At 37.3% G+C, this 19,004-nt stretch overlaps 1 protein-coding gene across 1 annotated transcript in view; it reads left to right on the forward strand.

Moving 5' to 3' along the window:
* Window positions 1-14,532, forward strand: part of GPA33 (glycoprotein A33) — a 30,011-nt gene extending 15,479 nt beyond the window's left edge. Inside the window, exons 4-7 of the mRNA XM_083361907.1 lie at window positions 433-597; window positions 6,317-6,427; window positions 8,043-8,166; window positions 12,100-14,532. Coding sequence (XP_083218033.1) covers window positions 433-597; window positions 6,317-6,427; window positions 8,043-8,166; window positions 12,100-12,202 — 503 coding nt within the window. The 3' untranslated portion in view covers window positions 12,203-14,532. The remainder of the gene's footprint in view (window positions 1-432; window positions 598-6,316; window positions 6,428-8,042; window positions 8,167-12,099) is intronic.
* The last annotated feature ends 4,472 nt before the right edge of the window (window positions 14,533-19,004 follow it).

A 19,004-nucleotide genomic window follows, 5' to 3' on the forward strand; every position in this document is an offset into this window, starting at 1 on the left:
GTTTGCTATTTGAATGAAATAATCAAGAAGGCAGCTGAACCCAGTGTGTCTTTTCTGAAGATTTCTAGAATACAGTGTCTCAGAAGAAGACGTTCCCATCATTTGCTAAATCACTTTTTAACTGGAAGTGCTGGTGAAAGAAATTCAGACATGTTCTAGAAGCACGGGCATTGTCATCAAACTGTGGCATTTCCCCCATTATTATATAAGCATAAATCTCTATCAACAAGCTACGCAGGGAAGATAAATTGCATCTCTCTGACAAAAAATATTATTTCTAATAAATGGATTTGAAAAACTAGAATTACTAGGAGGCTTAAAATTTAAAAACCAGGGGATGGGATTAGTGTATGTGTGTGTGTGTTGATTCTTCCTTCCTTATGTTACTGAACCTGCTCATGGTTATTGTTTTCTTCTCATCTCTTTTTCCAGTGCCTCCATCCAGTCCAGAGTGCAAAATTATTGGAAACCCAGAATATGGTCAAAATATTAACCTGACTTGCAGTTCTGTAGAAGGATCCCCAAAACCTACATATACCTGGCAAAGTTATGATACACTGAATCAAACCCGGCCACTTCAAGGAATAGCCCTAGAAGGTATACTATTACTTCTCATTAATATAAATTATTTTTTTACTTTCATTTTGTATTATTTTAAGTCTGTCTTCATCATTAAAATGAGGATGGTCATTTGAATTTCTTAAAAATAGTTTTCTGTATGGAGGAAAAATTATGACACAGTATGTTCCTTACTCATACAAAAGCCACCTGGAACATATTTTATCCACTGCTTTAAAGCAGGGCTTTTCAACCTTTTCACCCATTGTACCACTTTTAGGATATGGCAACATACGAGTACCACCAATCACCTAGCAAGGTGTCAAAAACTTGATGACCAAAAAAAAGGAAAAAAGTGATGAAGTACAGGGAGTCCTCGACTTACAACAGTTCGCATAGTGACTGTTCGAAGTTACAATGGCACTGAAAAAAGTGCCCCCCGAAGCCACAGTTGAGCAGGACACCTGCCTGCCCCCCCCCCGCGGCGCTCTTCCTCCTGTCCAAGGTTTTCATTGTTGTGACATTTCTGTTGATGGTTGGCAGCGGGGTTGGGGTGGGGTTTGGTTTTTATCCCCCCCCCTTGCTGGGTGGTTGCAGCAGGTTTTGGTCACTTAACATGACCCTGGGACACTGGGACTGTCATAAATATGAATCAGTCGCCAAGCATCTGAATGTAAATCACAAGACCCTGGAAATGCTGCAACATTCCAGCTGATCGGCACTTCTTCTAGGCTCAGTAGAAGCGCCGGGATCAGTGCCAAGCTCCAGCTGGAGCCTGGTGCTGATCCTGGTGCTTCTGCTGAGCCCTGACAGCCCTGAAGCTCCAGCCATCTCTTGCTCAGGCTTGTGCGGTGCTGCCACCAGTTCAGCTCATTCCCCTCCCCCACTACTTTTCTAGGATGGTCGCATACCACCTGCCAGGTGCCAATGTACCACAGGTGGTACCCATACCACTGGTTGAAAAGTCCTGCCTTAAAGGAGCTTTTAAAATGTGAATGACAATCAGTGGTTTGCTATATGTTTGACTTTAGCATCCGTTGTTTTGATACAGCTAGCTAAGTCTGCAGAGCCAATTTCATTCATAACTTTAGAGCTTCCCAATTTATGGGAAATAGAAGGAATTTGAGAGATAATCATTTCTAAATATTAATGGTGGGAACTTTTTTTATCTAGAACCAACTTTGTTTAAGCCCCACTTCTGCAAGTTACAAAAATAAGTCAAAATGATATTGCTGCAGGATGAGAAAGAAAGAGAGGCTTTGCTAATGAGTACCCTTCTTTTAATTAGTGAGGACTACATGTGCTTAAAAAACAAAACAAAGCAGCTTTCTGTCTCTCCTGAGCATTTCTATGATGCCTTTATTTTTCTCCACTATTCATTTCCTTTTAGCGACAGTATGGTATAATGATGCAGAAATGAGTAACTCAGCATTCCATCTCTATAAGGTCTCATTTCTTTCCAGTGGGAGGTTGTCCCATACTCTGAATCATAACAATTCAGAATAAATTGCTTTGTTCTTGTTCCATGGCAATTAAAACAGGTACTTTAAGGTCTGCTCCTTGCTCTTTCAAAAATCTTGATAAAGGATCAATGGCCAACCACCATGCATTAATTTTATTATAAGTAAAAGTATTCACTAATTGCCAGGAAGTAAGAGCATGCATGATTAAAATCTCACAATATTAAATTGAGGTAATATTCATTTACCTGACTGGTATCATAAATAAATGCTGTTGGAATATCTATAATTTTGAAGCCAAAATGTGTGAGCTTGGCGACTACGGTAGAAGAAAACATTTGACTTTGCTGAGGTCAAATGAGGCAACATCTCATTCAAAAACGTTAGGGCTCACTTTGGGGAAGGAAATCACAAACAGTTAAAAATAATTGCATTTTACATATTAAATATGTGTTTTACATCCGTTTTGAATGTGAGGCCCAAGGTTCTTATTGGAAGGAATTAAACCATGTCAGTTTCCTGCAGTTTGAGATTTTGTGATTTCTCTATATCAAACATCTTGTTGATTTGATACTCTCTCAGCTAGACTCAGAGGAAGACCATCTCACCAAGGAAAAATTATTCATTTTCTTTGACCCTTATGTTATCATATTTCTTCAGCTGCACAGATGGAGAGAGCTGTCAGCCATTTTATTAGACCAAACGAGAGGCTCATGCAACACTATACAAGTAGTAAACTTGTAGTTTCTCATAAAACGCCACATGAGCCTAACATTAGCTTTACTGTATGATACTTAATATGACATGAAACCTGGCTTAGTGTAGCTGGAAAATGCTATCTTGTTATACAATATTCTGTTAACTGAAATATACTGATAACTGAAGTAGAAATAAAAGAGGACACCATCTTGTTTAACACATCAGGCCTTGCACAAAATCTGACACCAATACTATAATGAATACAAAAGGGAAGATAGCTTCTATCCTGAAAATATCAAATAAAGCCTTGATTAGACTTTACTGAGTTGGGAAAGAAAATATATTAGCAATGTATACTTGCTGTACACCAGATAGACCTCTAGATGGTAGCATCAGATCAGAAAATCTTCCCTAAATGCTAATAAATTGCCTGTATAGCATTGCTTATTTCTTTTTCTTTTATTCTCCTTTTTCTTATAACACAGTGTAAGAGAAATATTATCGGTAAATTTACAGTATAGAAGAAGAATAAAGGTCAAGTCTAATCTCTCTGCCTGTTTTTCTATTTAAATTTTATGATTCATACAACTTAAATAGTATATAAAGTATAAATATTCATATAAAAGCACAAAAATTGAGCAAGCAACAACTACAAATTGTTTGGTCAATGGGCTTTATTTACAAATGACTTTGTTTATTGTACTTCTTTAATGTCCATTTCTAGGAGTTCCCTGTGCAATGTATAATAAAATAAAGCATACTATAAATCGTTTTAGAGCAATGTAAAAAGCCTACAATATAAAACAATATTGTAAAAACAGTATAAAAGTCTACAGGGAACACAGCACAACTGATAAACTAAAAAATTAAAAGAAGCAGTAAATAATGGCATAAAAATAAAAGAATGCAATCATAATAATAAGAAACACAGTATAGATTACAATAAAATATTAAAGGAAATAATTTATCCAAGACATTTCACACATTTATAAATAAATAAATAAATTTATGTATAATATATTTCCCCCTCAAATGGAGGATTCCAAGTTAATGCTTTCTTATCAATATGTGCAGATTCTCTATGCTCTTCTTTTATTGCACACAATCTTTGTGCTGCTTCTTCACTCAATCACTCTCCTCCATTGCATGATGCTTGAGTCCAAGGATTTGTGTGAAGAGAAAAAACCCCCTTATTTATTCATTCATTCTATTTGAATGTGCAGTTTTCATTCTATTCAGGGGCTGATTTTACATACCAGCCTACCTGATTCAAGGACAGGTCTTCACACTGCAATGTACAAAATCTGTGGAGATTCAAGTTGCTATTATGGGAGACATTTCTTGCAATATTTCAAGGTAGATTACAATTTATTGCTTGTCCTATGGCAAAGAGAAGAATTACTAAATGCATTAAAATGATCAGATTCATGGCATTTAACTATTTTGAAATTATTAATTTAATTGTAGTCTTTGATCCAGGCCTAACTACTTCCTAGTGCATGATCCCCAGCACAACCCTGAAGGCTAAGTCCTGTTCCTGAACTATTTAGAATATGCACTGTATAGCATATTGCAGTTTTTTTGTTGGGCAAATAAAGAAATATTTAAAATATTATTAGGAATGAAGCATAGAAATTTCTATATAACATATCATTTCATATCTATGCCTCCTGCTCCTCCAGGTCAAACAAATATTATTTACAGTCCCTTCTTCATGTATTATTATAGCCAAGGTAATCCCACGAAGGAGAGAGAAATAGTGCTCAATTACCCATAGGATGTCATGGATGATTTTCAACCTTGACTTATGGATATTAATCTCGCTTCTCAATCACTATGCTACAATGCCAATCTGTGTTAAGGTACAGATCTGTTGAGGGCCCACTTTTAACTGCCAAAGTCCTGCTACTGCTCCTTGTGATTATCATTGCATTTCTCTAGTCACATTTTTTAAAAAAGGCAGCATTGTAACAAGAGTAAGATGAAACACTTTCATAAACGAATTTTTCTCTCTTGAGGAATATGCAGTTTAGATAAGAAGGAGGGAACATGTGAATAAACAGTGGAGAAAGAAGTTGGAAAAAATCCACTAAAGACATCTTGTCTGAAATTTCTTCAAAACTGGTAGCCAAACACTGCCATCATGGCTTTCATCCAAATGCTTATAGCATAAGCATGCATCCATAAAAAAGTCCTCTCTCATCAGTGTGCTATGATTTCGTAATGTTGATTCCCACAAATAATGAAATTCTTTAGAAAGATGGAGAAAACTTTGCAGATGATAAAATAATGAAATTCCTTAGAAAGATGGAGAAAACTTTGCAAATGATAAGATCATCTTTGCCTAACCTGCCTAGATCATTGCTAGTCCAATATAATTTTCAGGCAGACGGCTTTGCTGGCATGTTAGCTGTGTTCTATTACTAAAGGTTTATTAATGGATTCAGCATATTAGTCACATGCACTACACCAAGTCTGTTTACAATCTATTTCACAGAAAATGCTAAGCTTTGTACAAATTTCACTAAAAGGTCTCACCTGCATTTTATATTTGCAATAGTTAAAAATATGCTATTTCTAGATTTGTGAAAATATAATTCCTTATCTGAGAATAAATCAGAAGGACAAGAAATCAATTTGTATATTTGAAAATTAAAGCAAAACTCAAAAACAGTTTTGAACCACAGTTGCTATTACAGTTAGTGAATAGCTATCTGAGTTCTAATTATTATTATGTTCTTTTACATAGTACATCCTTTAATACATTACATTCCCTGAAGGATTTAATATATCATGCTCACTTATGAACCTTGGTTTACCAACCAAAATGGCTGTGCTTGCACATTGTATTCAGTCAAAAGCAAATGAAGCATGTCATGAGACTTTCCCATTGTGCTGAGTTAAAGTACTGCCCACCAATCTTTGAGTAGGGAGAAAATTATACTGGTATGGAATCTATTTCTTGACTCTGTTCCCACTTACTGCCAATCATCTAACTTCTCCCAAAGATAATTGGTGACAAAACCTGACAGATTTTATATACCTTTAGGCTGTCCTTGGACTGTGTTCAAATAAGGTGTGTATCTGTGTGAGGGGAATATTACTCTAAGAGTGATAGCAGTAAGGATGACTTGAACCTGACTTTTTTTTCCTGCGGAAAAGAGGGAGATGTCATCCAGAATCATCAGAAAAAGATGTTGCCAGGACATTGGTGTCATGATTAGGTGTGGGAGGGGAAGGAACAATACACAAAGTGTGAACCCAGCCCCTGGTTGTTTGTAGGGTACTCTCTCTTTGCTTAACTTATCTTGCCAGGATCATTGAAAATAAAACTGGGACAAGACTATGTTGACTTCCTGACTTCTTAGCTGGTGTGCTAAAAGATTTTAGAAGGATTGCAAATGAGGTCAACAAACATAGCAATTGAACTTCATTATTAGGATTCCTTGTATCATGTTTTATGGGGTTATACATCTGCTATGAGATCATCATGCTAAACTGATTTTATATATGGCAAAGTAAGAAACAGTGAAAAAAATATATTTTTCTGCTTGAACCTGCTATTGAACCTGCTAAACATTTTTCTTGTTTTCTACCAGGACTGTTAATGCTGAACAATGTTTCTATAAACACCACCGGATACTACATCTGCCTTTCCAAAAACACGGCTGGAGAGAAGAAATGCAATATCACGGTTGCTATTCGACCTCGTAAGTGTTCGGAGATGCTTGGATGGAGTAGAATTAAATAGAGAAGAATACCACATTGATAGAATAAGCCCATTAGTTTTTAGATCAGGCAGAATAGCTCACAATAAGAATTACATGTTTTACTGGCAGATGCCTTCTGGAGTGCTCGCCTACTATTAAGCACAGACTCTTCCTCATTCACTTTTTACAGCCTTCTGAGATGACATTATCAGATCATCCTCCATTTATATTTTGTCCACAGCAGAGCTCTTTTTCTGCCTCTGAGAGGTATATTTGTGGTATTTATGGTTATCTGTTATGTAGGTGAGCCAGATACACATCTTTGTGCCACAACAGACTTTCTCTAATTAAAAAAATACTTGTAAATGGTTTAACATTTTTTTGTTTCAGCCTATACTTATTTTGGAGTAGTAATATAAGTGATGAAATACAGTTTTTAAAAAGAAGTTTAACCCAAAACATTTCAAATTGTTGTGGGGGGTTTTTGTAGTGTTTTATCAACATGGGAGACAAAAGGGAGCTATTTTATTGTTTACTTCTACTATTTCACTAATCTAAATAACTGTGCAGTGGTTCCACAATTAAGGACATGTGTCAGCACATTTAGTAGCTGTCTAAAGAAGGTATTGTCAGATAAAAAGTCTAGATGCTTTTTGTCTGTGCAACCTATTATGTTCCATCTACCAGAATGCCAATGAACAAAATGGAATGCACAAACAAACAAAATCTAGATTCTGTTCAATTAACTTCTTTATCAAGGGCAGTTTATAGCAGTCTCTCAGCCCCCATTATAAATAATGACAAAAATTCCTGGCTACTGTGATGCTGGAAGTACACTGGAAAAAATCATATTTTTAAATGAGAAAAAATATGGAAGATTCCAATCGTGCCCACATGTCATTTCACCCATTTTAAATATTTCTCACCTAGTCTGGTATTAATTAAATGATTCTCTGTGTTTAAAAGTAAAAGATAACTTCTGCCACTCTTTATTTTCCTCCCTTTATTAAGGTAGAGCAGCGTTTCTCAAACCTGGGATCTTCAAGATGGCTGGATTTCAAATGCCAGAATTCATCTTCCAGAATTTTGGGGGTTGACATCCAACATTTTAAAAAATGCGGTAGAATAGGGGTCCCCGTTCAAAACCCAGCTGCAGAAGCGACAGGTGAACAGGGGTGTAGCTCCATTTGCCACTTGTGCAGAACCATCCTCTCTCCCACCCCACCCCATTACGCCAGTCGCAAAGCCGGAAAGGTTGGGGAACTCTGCGTACAAGACAGACTTTTTTTTAATCTTCATTTATTTCCTGATAATTTTTTTCAGTAATATTAATAATTTTTTTAATACTTCAAGTATAACTAATGTCAAGTTATCATTCCCTGACAGGTAGGCTAGAATCACCCTCTGCACCCAAGCGAACCGTACCCTGAGTTTTTATTCTTTTTGTGGAAAGTTCTGCTGCTTAATTACTCAACTTTCTTTAGTAGTCTGTTGGTATTCAGGATAATATTTTTTAAACAATGTTCAAATCCCTAACAAATGTCTTTTTCCAAAACACAGCAGAAGGGCTGATCAGTTCTGTGATAACTAACAGCCAGTTTTTTTCTTTCTACAGCATCCATGAACATTGCTCTTTATGCTGGGATTGTTGGTGGGATCCTTGCTGCTATCATTATCATAAGTGTTTTGGTTTATTGTTGTTGCTGTAGGAAATCAAAGAATCCGCATTATGAGGCAACGTGAGTGTCCTTTGGTAAAAAATGTGGGGGTGAGACAGGATAGGGAGAGAGAGAGAGAGAGAGAGAGAGAGAGAGAGAGAGAGAGAGAGAGAGAGAGAGAGAGAGAGAGAGAGAGAGAGAGAGAGACTGTCTATTTTAGAGGTAGGGTATAATTTTCACACCTAGTTTTTTTCCCCCCTTAAGATTATTTGCAGCACTGTTCACAGTTGGGCTAAATAAAGCTTACTAAGTCAGTATGGTTCATAATAATGGGAAATTTGCATATTGTGAATTAAAATTTAGTCAGTATTTTCCTGACTCTGCCACTACCGTATTATTCTACACCTCCAGATTTGCTCATGCCTGATATAGCAAAACCAAGCACAGTCTTTCAGCCCTTTCATCAGGTGCATTGTTAAAACTATCTGTGCATCTTTTCCTTTACAAATGATTGGTGGATTTTATTTCCCGTCCCATAAAACATTTTCTAGCTTTAAAGCATTCCTCTTAAAATTATACTATTTAGATGTAATATATTACTGCTTTATTGGGGGTGGGTGGGGGCCCCCAGGAGGTGCAGTAATGATAAACCAATTGTTTGAGATAAACCTATTATGCCAGGAAAAAAAAGCTATGATACCTAAAAGGAGAACAAATGAAATAAAAATAGTAATTTAGAAATTATTTTACAAGATCATTCTTGAAGTTAGAAATAGATTTTTGAAAAGCACTTTTTATTTAGCTCTTAAAGGCTGTTAATTTAAGCAATTAAAGTAGTACCTGAGATCTTTCAGGTACATTCTGTGTCCGAAACAGTCCCCTTGTACATCAGGCTGAAAGGTCATTTCACTTTTGGCATATGGCCCTCAACATATTTCAGAAGCCTGGTCTGAGTGATAAATTTCCATTCTTCTAAAGCCAATTATAAAACTCCAGACTTTCTTTTAGCTTATTCTAGAATCTAGATAATAGAAATATAACTGCTGAAAGACAATATTAAGAATGTAGGAAAATCTTTCATTCTGTCACCCTGAAATTTATCAAATAAGAACCAATTTAGTCATTGTTTGGAATAGAAATTACTCGCCGCTCCTACTTTTTAGAATTGGCAAACCACTTGGTAACACATACTTCTTATTAAGTAGTCCCAAGCCACTTCGGAGGTTTCAGATTTTAACAATTACCTAAAAAGCGTAGTATACAGTTTTACCATTTCCACATTTGGATATACATGAGTTGCATAAATGAATTCATCAAACATCTTGAGTATATGAATACACCCAAAGAAATTTAACTACTTCTCTCCAGCCCCACCTCTCTATTCATTTTCTTGGCATGTGTCTAAGTAATCTGATTTAATTTATACAAAAGGCACACTGGTTAAATAAACAACAGAGAAAGACAGAAGAGCACAAAGGATCGAGAATTGCTTGACAGACAAACAGTATAAAGCAAAATAAACACAAGAAAAATATATATTTGTATAGCACATTTGGTTGCATTAAGGAAACTGAAATGATTAATGTTTTCTTAATAGTGGCATATCTACTTTTTAATGCTTGTCCAAGAAAAGAAGACTAGTCGACTTCTCTAGAGCAGACTACTTCAGAAGTATTGGCCTTGGAACTGCAAACTTAATTGTAGCTTTCTTTTTATCAAGTCTCTCCGAATACAGGATTTAGTTACAGCAGATTAAAAAATTGGTTTGGCAATTCCAGTTCTGCAATAATCAGAATGAGTCCAGTAGCATCTTTTCAAAATAACACATTTTATTTTAAGGTATAAGCTTTTGTGAGCTGCAGCTCACTTAATGTAGTGGTTTAACTTATTTTAAAATACAGTGGGATGAAGTGGGAATGTGGAGAAATACTGCATCAGGTTATTTACAGTAACTGCTCTCTCCCACCCATAAAGCTTCTTTGTTCTAAAACTGCTACTTTGAGATCTGTAACGGAATGTTTCATGAGGTTAAAATGTTTTGCTACTACTTTGTCCTTGTTTTGAATCCTGATATCCAATTTGTGTCTGTAAATTATTTTGTGCAAAAGTGCTGGGGTTTGCGATGGTGCTACTTTATTAGTGTAGAGCAGTTTTTCTCAAACGTGGAAACTTTAAGATGTCTGGACTTCAACTGCCAGAATTCAACGGTCAGAATTTTGATAGTTGAAGCTGCCAAGGTTGAGAAACCAATAGCACAGATACAAGCATTTGGGCTTGTTGCAGGTCCCAACACTTCATACACAAAGTTAAAGGCATCTTTACATGTTCTTCTTCCAATGTGATATATGCCATCATTTGCCAGCAATACCCCTCTGGATTCTATGTAAGTCAAACAGGCCAAATGGAGTTAGTGCATCAACAGGTTTCAGGCTATCTCAGAAGGCCTGAACAAACACAACGGGCTTTGGACATATTACAAATGTTATTTCATAATATAGTTGTAATTTGACTCCTATGGAACCTTTATTTAAATAACTCCCACCCCACTTCATCCCAGCGTATTATAAACTGTCAGTTAAAGCATTCAGTGTAGATAAAGACCCACTAAAGATCATATTTTCTATGGTTGTTTGGTGGTCACATTTTTCCAGTTTATCAAGATGGATACAATGCTTAACTGTGTTAAATGCCTCACAGAAGTCAATGTGTACTACATCCACAGCATTCCTTTGGTCAACTAATTTAATCATCTCATCAAAGAAAGGAATATGATTTTTTGGGTATCACCTGTTTTTAATAGATCAATTCTACTTCTAGTAATCACTTTATTTGTTTCTAAGTGTTACAAACCCATTGCTTAATTGTCTTGTCTAGAATTTTCCCAGGTATTAATGTCAAACTCATTCACCTGTAGTTTCCTGGGCTCACTTCCTCCCACTTTCTTGAATATTTGGTTCTTTTCCTTTGTTCTCTAGGATTTTTCAAATACTTTAGCTAGTGGCTACATCTATCATTTCCTTGAACATCCTGGGATTTAATTCATCTAGCCCAGGAGACTTGAATTCATTCCAAAGTACTAGCTATGTTACCAATTTTATACTTACTTTGATCTACATTTCTTGTTCACACCTCACAATGCTACTTCTGACAGTTTGGGCTGCTATTTCAATGTGTGCAATTGCAAAGTAAGAATTAAGCAAGTCAACTTTCTCTTTGTTGTCTGTCATCCTCTCATCATCTCCTCCAACTATTGGACCAGCTGTTTCCTTGACTTTCCTCTTCTTCTGGAGATAGCTAAAGGATTCTTTTTGTTTGTGATTTTTGGCATTAATAGCAAGCATGATCTTATGCTAAGCCTTAGAAAAAATCCTTGCAGATTCAGTCCACTTCCCCCTATTTTGCTTTCCTTACGTGGTCTTCTTTCCATTTGTCACACTTGTTCTTTTTGTTTCTCTCCTTTATCTTTGTTTAGCAGACAATATTTGTAGCTCGGGGTTGCACTGTGTGGCCTTTGGTGGTTTCTGAGCTTGATTATTTTCTTGTTTCTTGTAAATATTTCATTACCAAACTAGGTAACATCATCAGTGTCATTATACCTAATTTGGTAATGAAAAATCTACAAAAAAACAATCTAGCTCAGAGACCAAGGACTGCAGAAACTGTTTTTATTAGGTGTCTCCTTCCTTGTCTGTCTCCAGCCTTTTTGGTATTCGTTGAGTTTGGAGCCTCAATTACTTCATTTTTCAAGAATTTCCCAACTCTCTTGAACTATTAATCTAAATCCAAAATGATGCTACTAGACTCTATTTTTTGGCTACAACAGGCTAACAGAGCTGTCCTTATAAATGTTCTTCAATAATGATTCTATGAGTTTATTATTGCAAACCATCTAGAATAGCTTCTAGGTGATAGGCGCACCATAGAAGTTTAATAAATAAATACAGTAATTATTATAACTATTTTTAATATAAAAACCCCATCCTCTGAATTAATCCTTTTATGTTTATTTTTTAGAGAAACAGAAAATACATTCCAACCTAAACATGAGAATGTTCTAATCCGGGGACCTTCCAAAGAAGAGATTCAGGATGAAGAGGAAGAAAGGCGACAAGTGTGATTTGTGTGTCAGTTGTCTAGAAGCAAATACTTCCAAACCCTTCTTTCCAAAAGAAAGAAAGAGAAAAAGTTGATTTATAATCAATATTATTTTTTATTCAACAAATGGGACCTTATGCATTGGGAGTGGGGTGAAAATAGAGAATGAATAACCATGTAAAAGACACAGAAGGAGGAGAAGGAGAAAGAGGAGGCACAAAGCCAAATAAGACAAGCTGAAATAAAAGGTACCTCGGTTGCCAGGATCCTTCTCATCTGCTTGCTAGGAAGAAAAGAAAAGAAAACCTTTGGGAAGTATTATTTTGTATCATGGATTTTATGCAAATTCTACACGCAGCAGATGAGAATTCTTCAACACTGACATTTTCTGCTATATTTGGAAAACAGAAGCAAAATTAAAGCCATCTCAGTTTCTATGGAATGCTTTTTAGTATTATAAGAGAAATATATAAAATCTATGGCCTCAGCTATGATTAATTAGTTATCTTGCAGCATCAACGCACTGAATACTTGATAATCATTTGGCGGACAAGGTGCAGATCATATTAGTGCCACTTAAGACTATGCTTGTTCCCCTGCTATTCCAGTCATGACCTATATATTTGGAAAGATGATGATTTCCCCTGAATTGTATATATTACTCTTGCTATATTTCACTACTTCACTATCACAGGTATCTATTGACCAATATGTGCCTCCTCTCATGGTTCCAACAGACAGAGACAAATAAAGCAGAACTCCCAGGCCTGCAAATTCCTCAGAGAACATGTTTATTGATACGAAGTATCAGCACGTCAAAAGTGAAACCGTCTGAATAGACACGTAACAATCCCCAATACAAAGTTAAGAAGTCCCACCCCTAAAGCTATGCAAGCTACTATGTTCCCTAATGCATCTTCTTGGCGGCGTCCTGGGAGCAGCCAATGACCTTGGTTTCCAAGGGAGAAAATCTGTTTAGTCTAGTGAAGCACCTGGTAAACCCCCCTCCCTCCGTGCTATGTGTCAACCAAAAACGAGTAGGAAAAATCGCCGTTTTTATTTAAATAGCCATGGTCTCTTCTAATGCACTTGCAACCACAAAGCACTTGTCTAGAAAGAAAACTATAAGTACCTTTCCTGCTATTCAGAAATGTTTAATTTTCGCTTTTGTCTGCTGGCTTTTTTGTGCTTTCTGCTAGCACTGCACCAGCGCAATTATGCTGCTAACAATGATTTAATTACAAAAAAATTAAAGAAAAGAAACTTAATTGCAGCTGGCTACAGCTTTGAATATATGGTCTATTAATAATTTTCATTCTAATAGTTTGCTATATTTTGGAAGTTGATTTTATTTTTTACTTAAAATACTCCCTCGCTCTTAAAGTTGAGATATCTCAACACTAGTAAGCACTAGTGTTAGCCACAGATCAGTCAAATGAGAACAGAATGCCTTGCCTAATTATTGCATCATCATCTTTACTTTGTTAGAATGTAGGATTTAGTGAATATTTAGTAATATTTAGTGAATAGAATGGTTGCAGGAACTGGGTATCTCTAGTTTAATCAAAAGGCAACTAGGGGTGACATGACAGCAGTGTTCAGTATTTGAAGGGCTGCCACAAAGAAAAGAGGGTCAACCTACACTATAAAGCATCTGAAGGCAGGACAAGAAGCAATGGATGGAAACTATTGTAATCAAGGACAAACCCAACCTAGAACTAAGGAAAAATTTCCTGACAGTTATAACAATTAATCAGCAGAATGACTTGCCTCCAGAAATTGTGGGTGCTCCAACACTGGAGATTTTTAAGAAGACATTGGACAACCATTTGTCTGAAATAGTATAAGGTTTCCTGCTTGAGCAGGGGGTTGGACTAGAAGACCTCCAGGGTCCCTTCCAACTCTGTTATTCTGTTATTTTTTTTTATGGCACGGAATTCCTCACTATGAAAACATGTATGTTCATCAGTGATACCATGTCAAATATTACAAAATATCTAAAAATGTACACGATCTTTCAGAATCGATATTCAAATTACGGTATATCTGAACGTTTCATTCCTTTTTTTTATTTGGCTTGCTTTGCACTGAAGTACAATTAAAAATAATTTTGTAAACCACGCAGAGAATTTGCAGTTCTGCTTTCAGGCGTGGGAGGAATAGCGGGACACTAATGCTCATCATAACAGGGCATCTCAATTTATCTGATGACATGAGACTGAAATACAGCCAAATATCCAGTTGTACTCAATGGAACAGGCAGTTTTAAAGTTGGCATAGTATCAACTACATCCTATTAACTCAAAATTCTCTCTCTCTCTCTCTCTCTCTCTCTCTCCCTCCCTCCCTCCCTCCCTCTCTCTCTCTCTCTCTCTCTCTCTCTCTCTCTCTCCCACATACAATCTATTCATGGGCTCCTGGGAAGAACTGGCAAGATTTGGCCAGTTTGGGCTGTCTGAGTAAGAACAGCCCCCTTCCCCTGTATATTCCCAAATAGCACTCTTTCCTATGCTTGAGCATCTCTTTGTCCAATTCTCCAAAATCCCTTTCTTGAAGGCCCTTTTCATCTGGAATTGGGTAGAAGTGCCCTAAATCTCCATGCTTTCAGTAACAGTTCCACTATCCAATCATCACAGAGGTAACACAGAGTCATTATGATGAAGAGCCACTGATTTTCTTATTCCCATAAAGTATGTCCAGTAACATGCAAACATGTCAATTTTACAAGCATTGTAATCACTTTTTTCATTATTATTAAATTTGTTTGCTACCCATCTCACCACAAAGTGACTCTTTTTTTAAAAAAAATAACATCTTTTTATTTAATTTTCTTATAAATAAAGAGTTAAAAATATGGAGAGCAAGTAAACATCAAAGAATATGATTTACCAAGACATTTTCACAGATGATCAGAGCCAGAAGCTCATCTCTTAACAGAAACTAAATATAGCACAGGGAAAATTCAGTTCCTACACCTTAATAATAGCCCAGACTTCATCTCTCCTATTGTCACAATAATCTGCAGGGTAAGCAAGGGATGATCCAAGTCACGAGGCAAGTAAGGGGCTGGCTAAATAGCACTGCATTTACATTACCTGATCATCAGCTAACATAGTTAATTCTCCAGAAAAAAAACTATCATGGAACATTGTTATTATGAATCCTCATTTCCCACCCCACTCCCATATTTCTGCCTTTGTCCATAAGTGTAATTTTTGGAAAAGAAAAATTCTGCTATTCTAATAAATAAGTAAGCTATTTCTCCTTCTCTTTTTTTTTCAAAATATCCATTCCGAAGACCAGATCCCACAACTGGACATTCATTCCCAATGGATTTTTGGAACATGCCATAATTCTATAGGTTGACTAATCCGAGACCTGGCATGTTAATTTTATTCTTGTTTAGATAATTTTCAGAATAGTCAGCCATACAATTCTATAAGGCTTCCTATTTCATGAAATATAACATTTGACTATAGAAGAGTATATATTTATAGCTCAGGATTGAACTGTGGTATCCTTAGTGGTCTCTGAGCTTAGCTCTTTTCTTGCAGAATTTTCATTACCCAAGTAGATAATTACAGTGCTGGAAGAGAGTTCTAGAACCAATTAAATCCCTCCAAAACATCCTAAGTAAACTAAAAGACCCAGCGGTTCAGAAAAAAACCCCCAGAAATTATCTATAGCAGGGGTGTCAAACTTGCAGCGTCATGTGACGTGTTGCAACATATCGCAACTTTTCTGCCATTGCCGGCAATGGGATGGGCGCGGTTTCGCTATGATGCATCTGGCCTGCCGGCTGGCAGTTTTACACTCCTGATCTATACCATATAAAGCTGTAACAGCTGCTATTGAAGACAAAAAGGCACAAGAGTAGCAGATGCATCCGTGAATACCAACTAGCAGTAAGAGACATGATGAAAATTCATAACACATGAACAGACTTAATCATAGTTTCAGCTGGGAAGATGTGAGCATCCTAGATCAAGACAAGTCCAGAAATTCTAGAAAGTTCCAAGAATACCAAAAACCTCACATAAAACTTGACCAGTCACATGATAAATCTCTCCTTCTCTCTCTCTATGGTTTTAATTTAATTGTATTTAAATTAATGTTTCTCTCTCTATCTTTGTCTCTTTTAAATGCTGCTATCCTTATAAGGGACGCGGTGGCTCAGTGGGTTAGGACGCTGAGCTTGTCGATCAGAAGGTCGGCAGTTTGGCAGGTCGAATCCCGAGTGCCGCGTAACAGAGTGAGTGCCTGTTACTCGTCCCAGCTTCTGCCAACCTAGCAGTTCAAAAGCACGTAAAAATGCAAGTAGAAAAATAGGGACCACTACGGTGGGAAGGTAACAGCGTTCCGTGCGCCTTTGGCGTCTAGTCATGCCAGCCACATGACCACGGAGATGTCCTCGGACAAGCGCTGGCTCTTCGGCTTTGAAACGGAGATAAGCACCAGCCCCTAGAGTCGGAAACGACTAGCACGCATGTGCGGGGGAACCTTTACCTTTTATCCTTATTTGACTCTTTGGGAGAGAACTGACAGATAAGCAACTTCTCCTAATACAGAAAAAAACAATTCTACTTGAGAGGGAGGCCACACACCACCCAAATATTAGAACCAGCAATTTCAGAAGCAGCTGAAGGATGGATATAAAGTTATATATTTTGTAAAAGCCGTTTCAAATGCATAGTGAACAATAAAAGATAAACTTGCAGTTGAAAAGAGCACTCGATCAAATCAAACTTTTAGATCTGAAGAACTGATGACCCTTCTAGAAATCAGTTCATAAAATATTCTAAGCATCTCACTTGCCCCCACTTCCAGATAGAACTGAAATATATGTAGCTTGGATAATCATGGCATTAGTAATCCTGGCAATTTTACTCAAGTTAGCTTCTTATTCAAATCACTTTAGCAGGAGCCCTAATCACCAACTTCAAATGTATTCAAAATTATGCAAGTTTGTACTTTTCAAAATGTAATGTTCACCCATATCCATTCTTGTTCTTTTACTCTTTTGTCATTAGGTTATGTTTTACCTATACCAGCGGTAGGCAACCTTGGCTCTTTTATGACTCTTGAACTTCAACTCCCAGAATTCCTGAGCCAGCTAAGAGCCAAGGTTGCCCACCCCTGACCTACACCATACTAAATAAAAAGTTATTTAAATCTACTGCTAGTTTAAAAATAAATTACTTGCACATAGGAAAGTAGAGTTTTCTATTTGTCTGTTATGGTACAAAATTAAAACTGTTTATTAGTTCTCGAGTTCTAAGTAAATAATGAGGTGGTTTATTAAGAGCAGTTTTAACTTATTATTTAATATTGCTGTAGGCAAGAATGTACTGATAAACATAGAAGAACCAACTTGTGATGTCTTTGGGGAAGAATTTGAACTTGTTGTTTCTGAAAGGGTGGACAGAGCTCTGAATAAGCTGCCAAAGATGTGACAGGAAGGATGGTGAATGTCTTGATATGCCTCCTGGATCCAGTGATGACAGATAACTATTGCTGACTCTTTAAACTCCTTTTTAAGGAAAAGATATTTGGGAAAGATGGTAGAGCAAAGCTTACAAAGCTCAGTAGAAGAAGATTATCTTAAGTTTGTTGCCAGGATTTAGACCTGGGTACTGGAGATAAACTTTAATAGTAAATTTCATTAATAATCTGTGGTGTGGTGAAAATGCAACCTTATTACTACACTGGATCGTTCTACAATCTTCAGTAGAATTGAACATAGTACCTTTCTGATGATTTGCAAAGGTTGGGGATTAGAGCCACAATTTATGGAGGTTCAGCTACTTCCTAAGTCTGTGTGTGTGTGTGTGTGTGTGTGTGTGTGTGTGTGTGTGTGTGGTTCAGCCTTTGGGCACTCCGATATGTGGTGCCTCAAGGCTTACTCCTCTCTCTTGTTGAATATCTACAGGAAACCACTGGAAAAGGTAATCTGATACCGTGTTGTCATTATGTTGATGATAGTCAATTATACATCTCTACCCAAGACTGAACTCTTATTTTGACCTGGTGTTCAGAGGATATATGGATTTGGATGGCAAAGAATAAGTTGAAGCTTAATCCAAACAAGATGCAGTGACTGCTGATCCAGAAGTCAACTGATCTTGGGACTATTCCAGCTTTCAGTTTGATGTGGTTGTGCTTCCCCTAAAGGAGCTGGTTCATAATTTGGGTGTCTTTTTGGATTCACTGCTCCCTAGATACAGTTAGTCAGAAGGGCCTTTTGTTGTGACTCAGGGCCAGCCTGTGGGTCCGACAGCCGGCTCCGACGTATCGGAGGACTCAGATGAGGGGGAGGAGGGAGACGAACCGGCTGATGATGGTTTGGAGGCTTTGCAGAGTCCTCAGCCGGGGACCTCTTCTCAGCTGCGTGAGCCCGAGAGTGCGGAGGATGATGACCCACAGCTGGCCCTGTTCAAGGACGCCCGACGCAGGAGGCAGTCGAGCAGGAACAAACAAAGAAAGGCTATGGGACTCCTCGGGAGGAGGCACAGGGAGACCACGCCCTGAGCTCTCTATAAAAGGAGTGTTTGGGGAGGGGCTGGTTGCTGAAAGCAACTTTTCCGCTTGAGAAGACAAGCTCTAGTGTTTTTGTTAACTGCGTAATTAAATCTTGGCAGAAGCCTTTTAGCCTTGGACGCTCTCCAGTCTCTTCTTTCTGATAAGGGGTTTGTTAGAAGAGGGCTGGTTCAGAACAGTTCTGGATTGCCAGCAAATTTATCCGGCATAGCTATCTGACATTTCCTCCTGGGTGGGGGTGCAGCATGTACCTGGGCTTGTAGTTGCCCCACTTGAGCTGCCAGCAA

The sequence above is a fragment of the Vipera ursinii genome (assembly GCF_947247035.1).
Source record: "Vipera ursinii genome assembly, chromosome: 4".
NCBI classification, from domain to species: Eukaryota; Metazoa; Chordata; class Lepidosauria; order Squamata; family Viperidae; genus Vipera; species Vipera ursinii.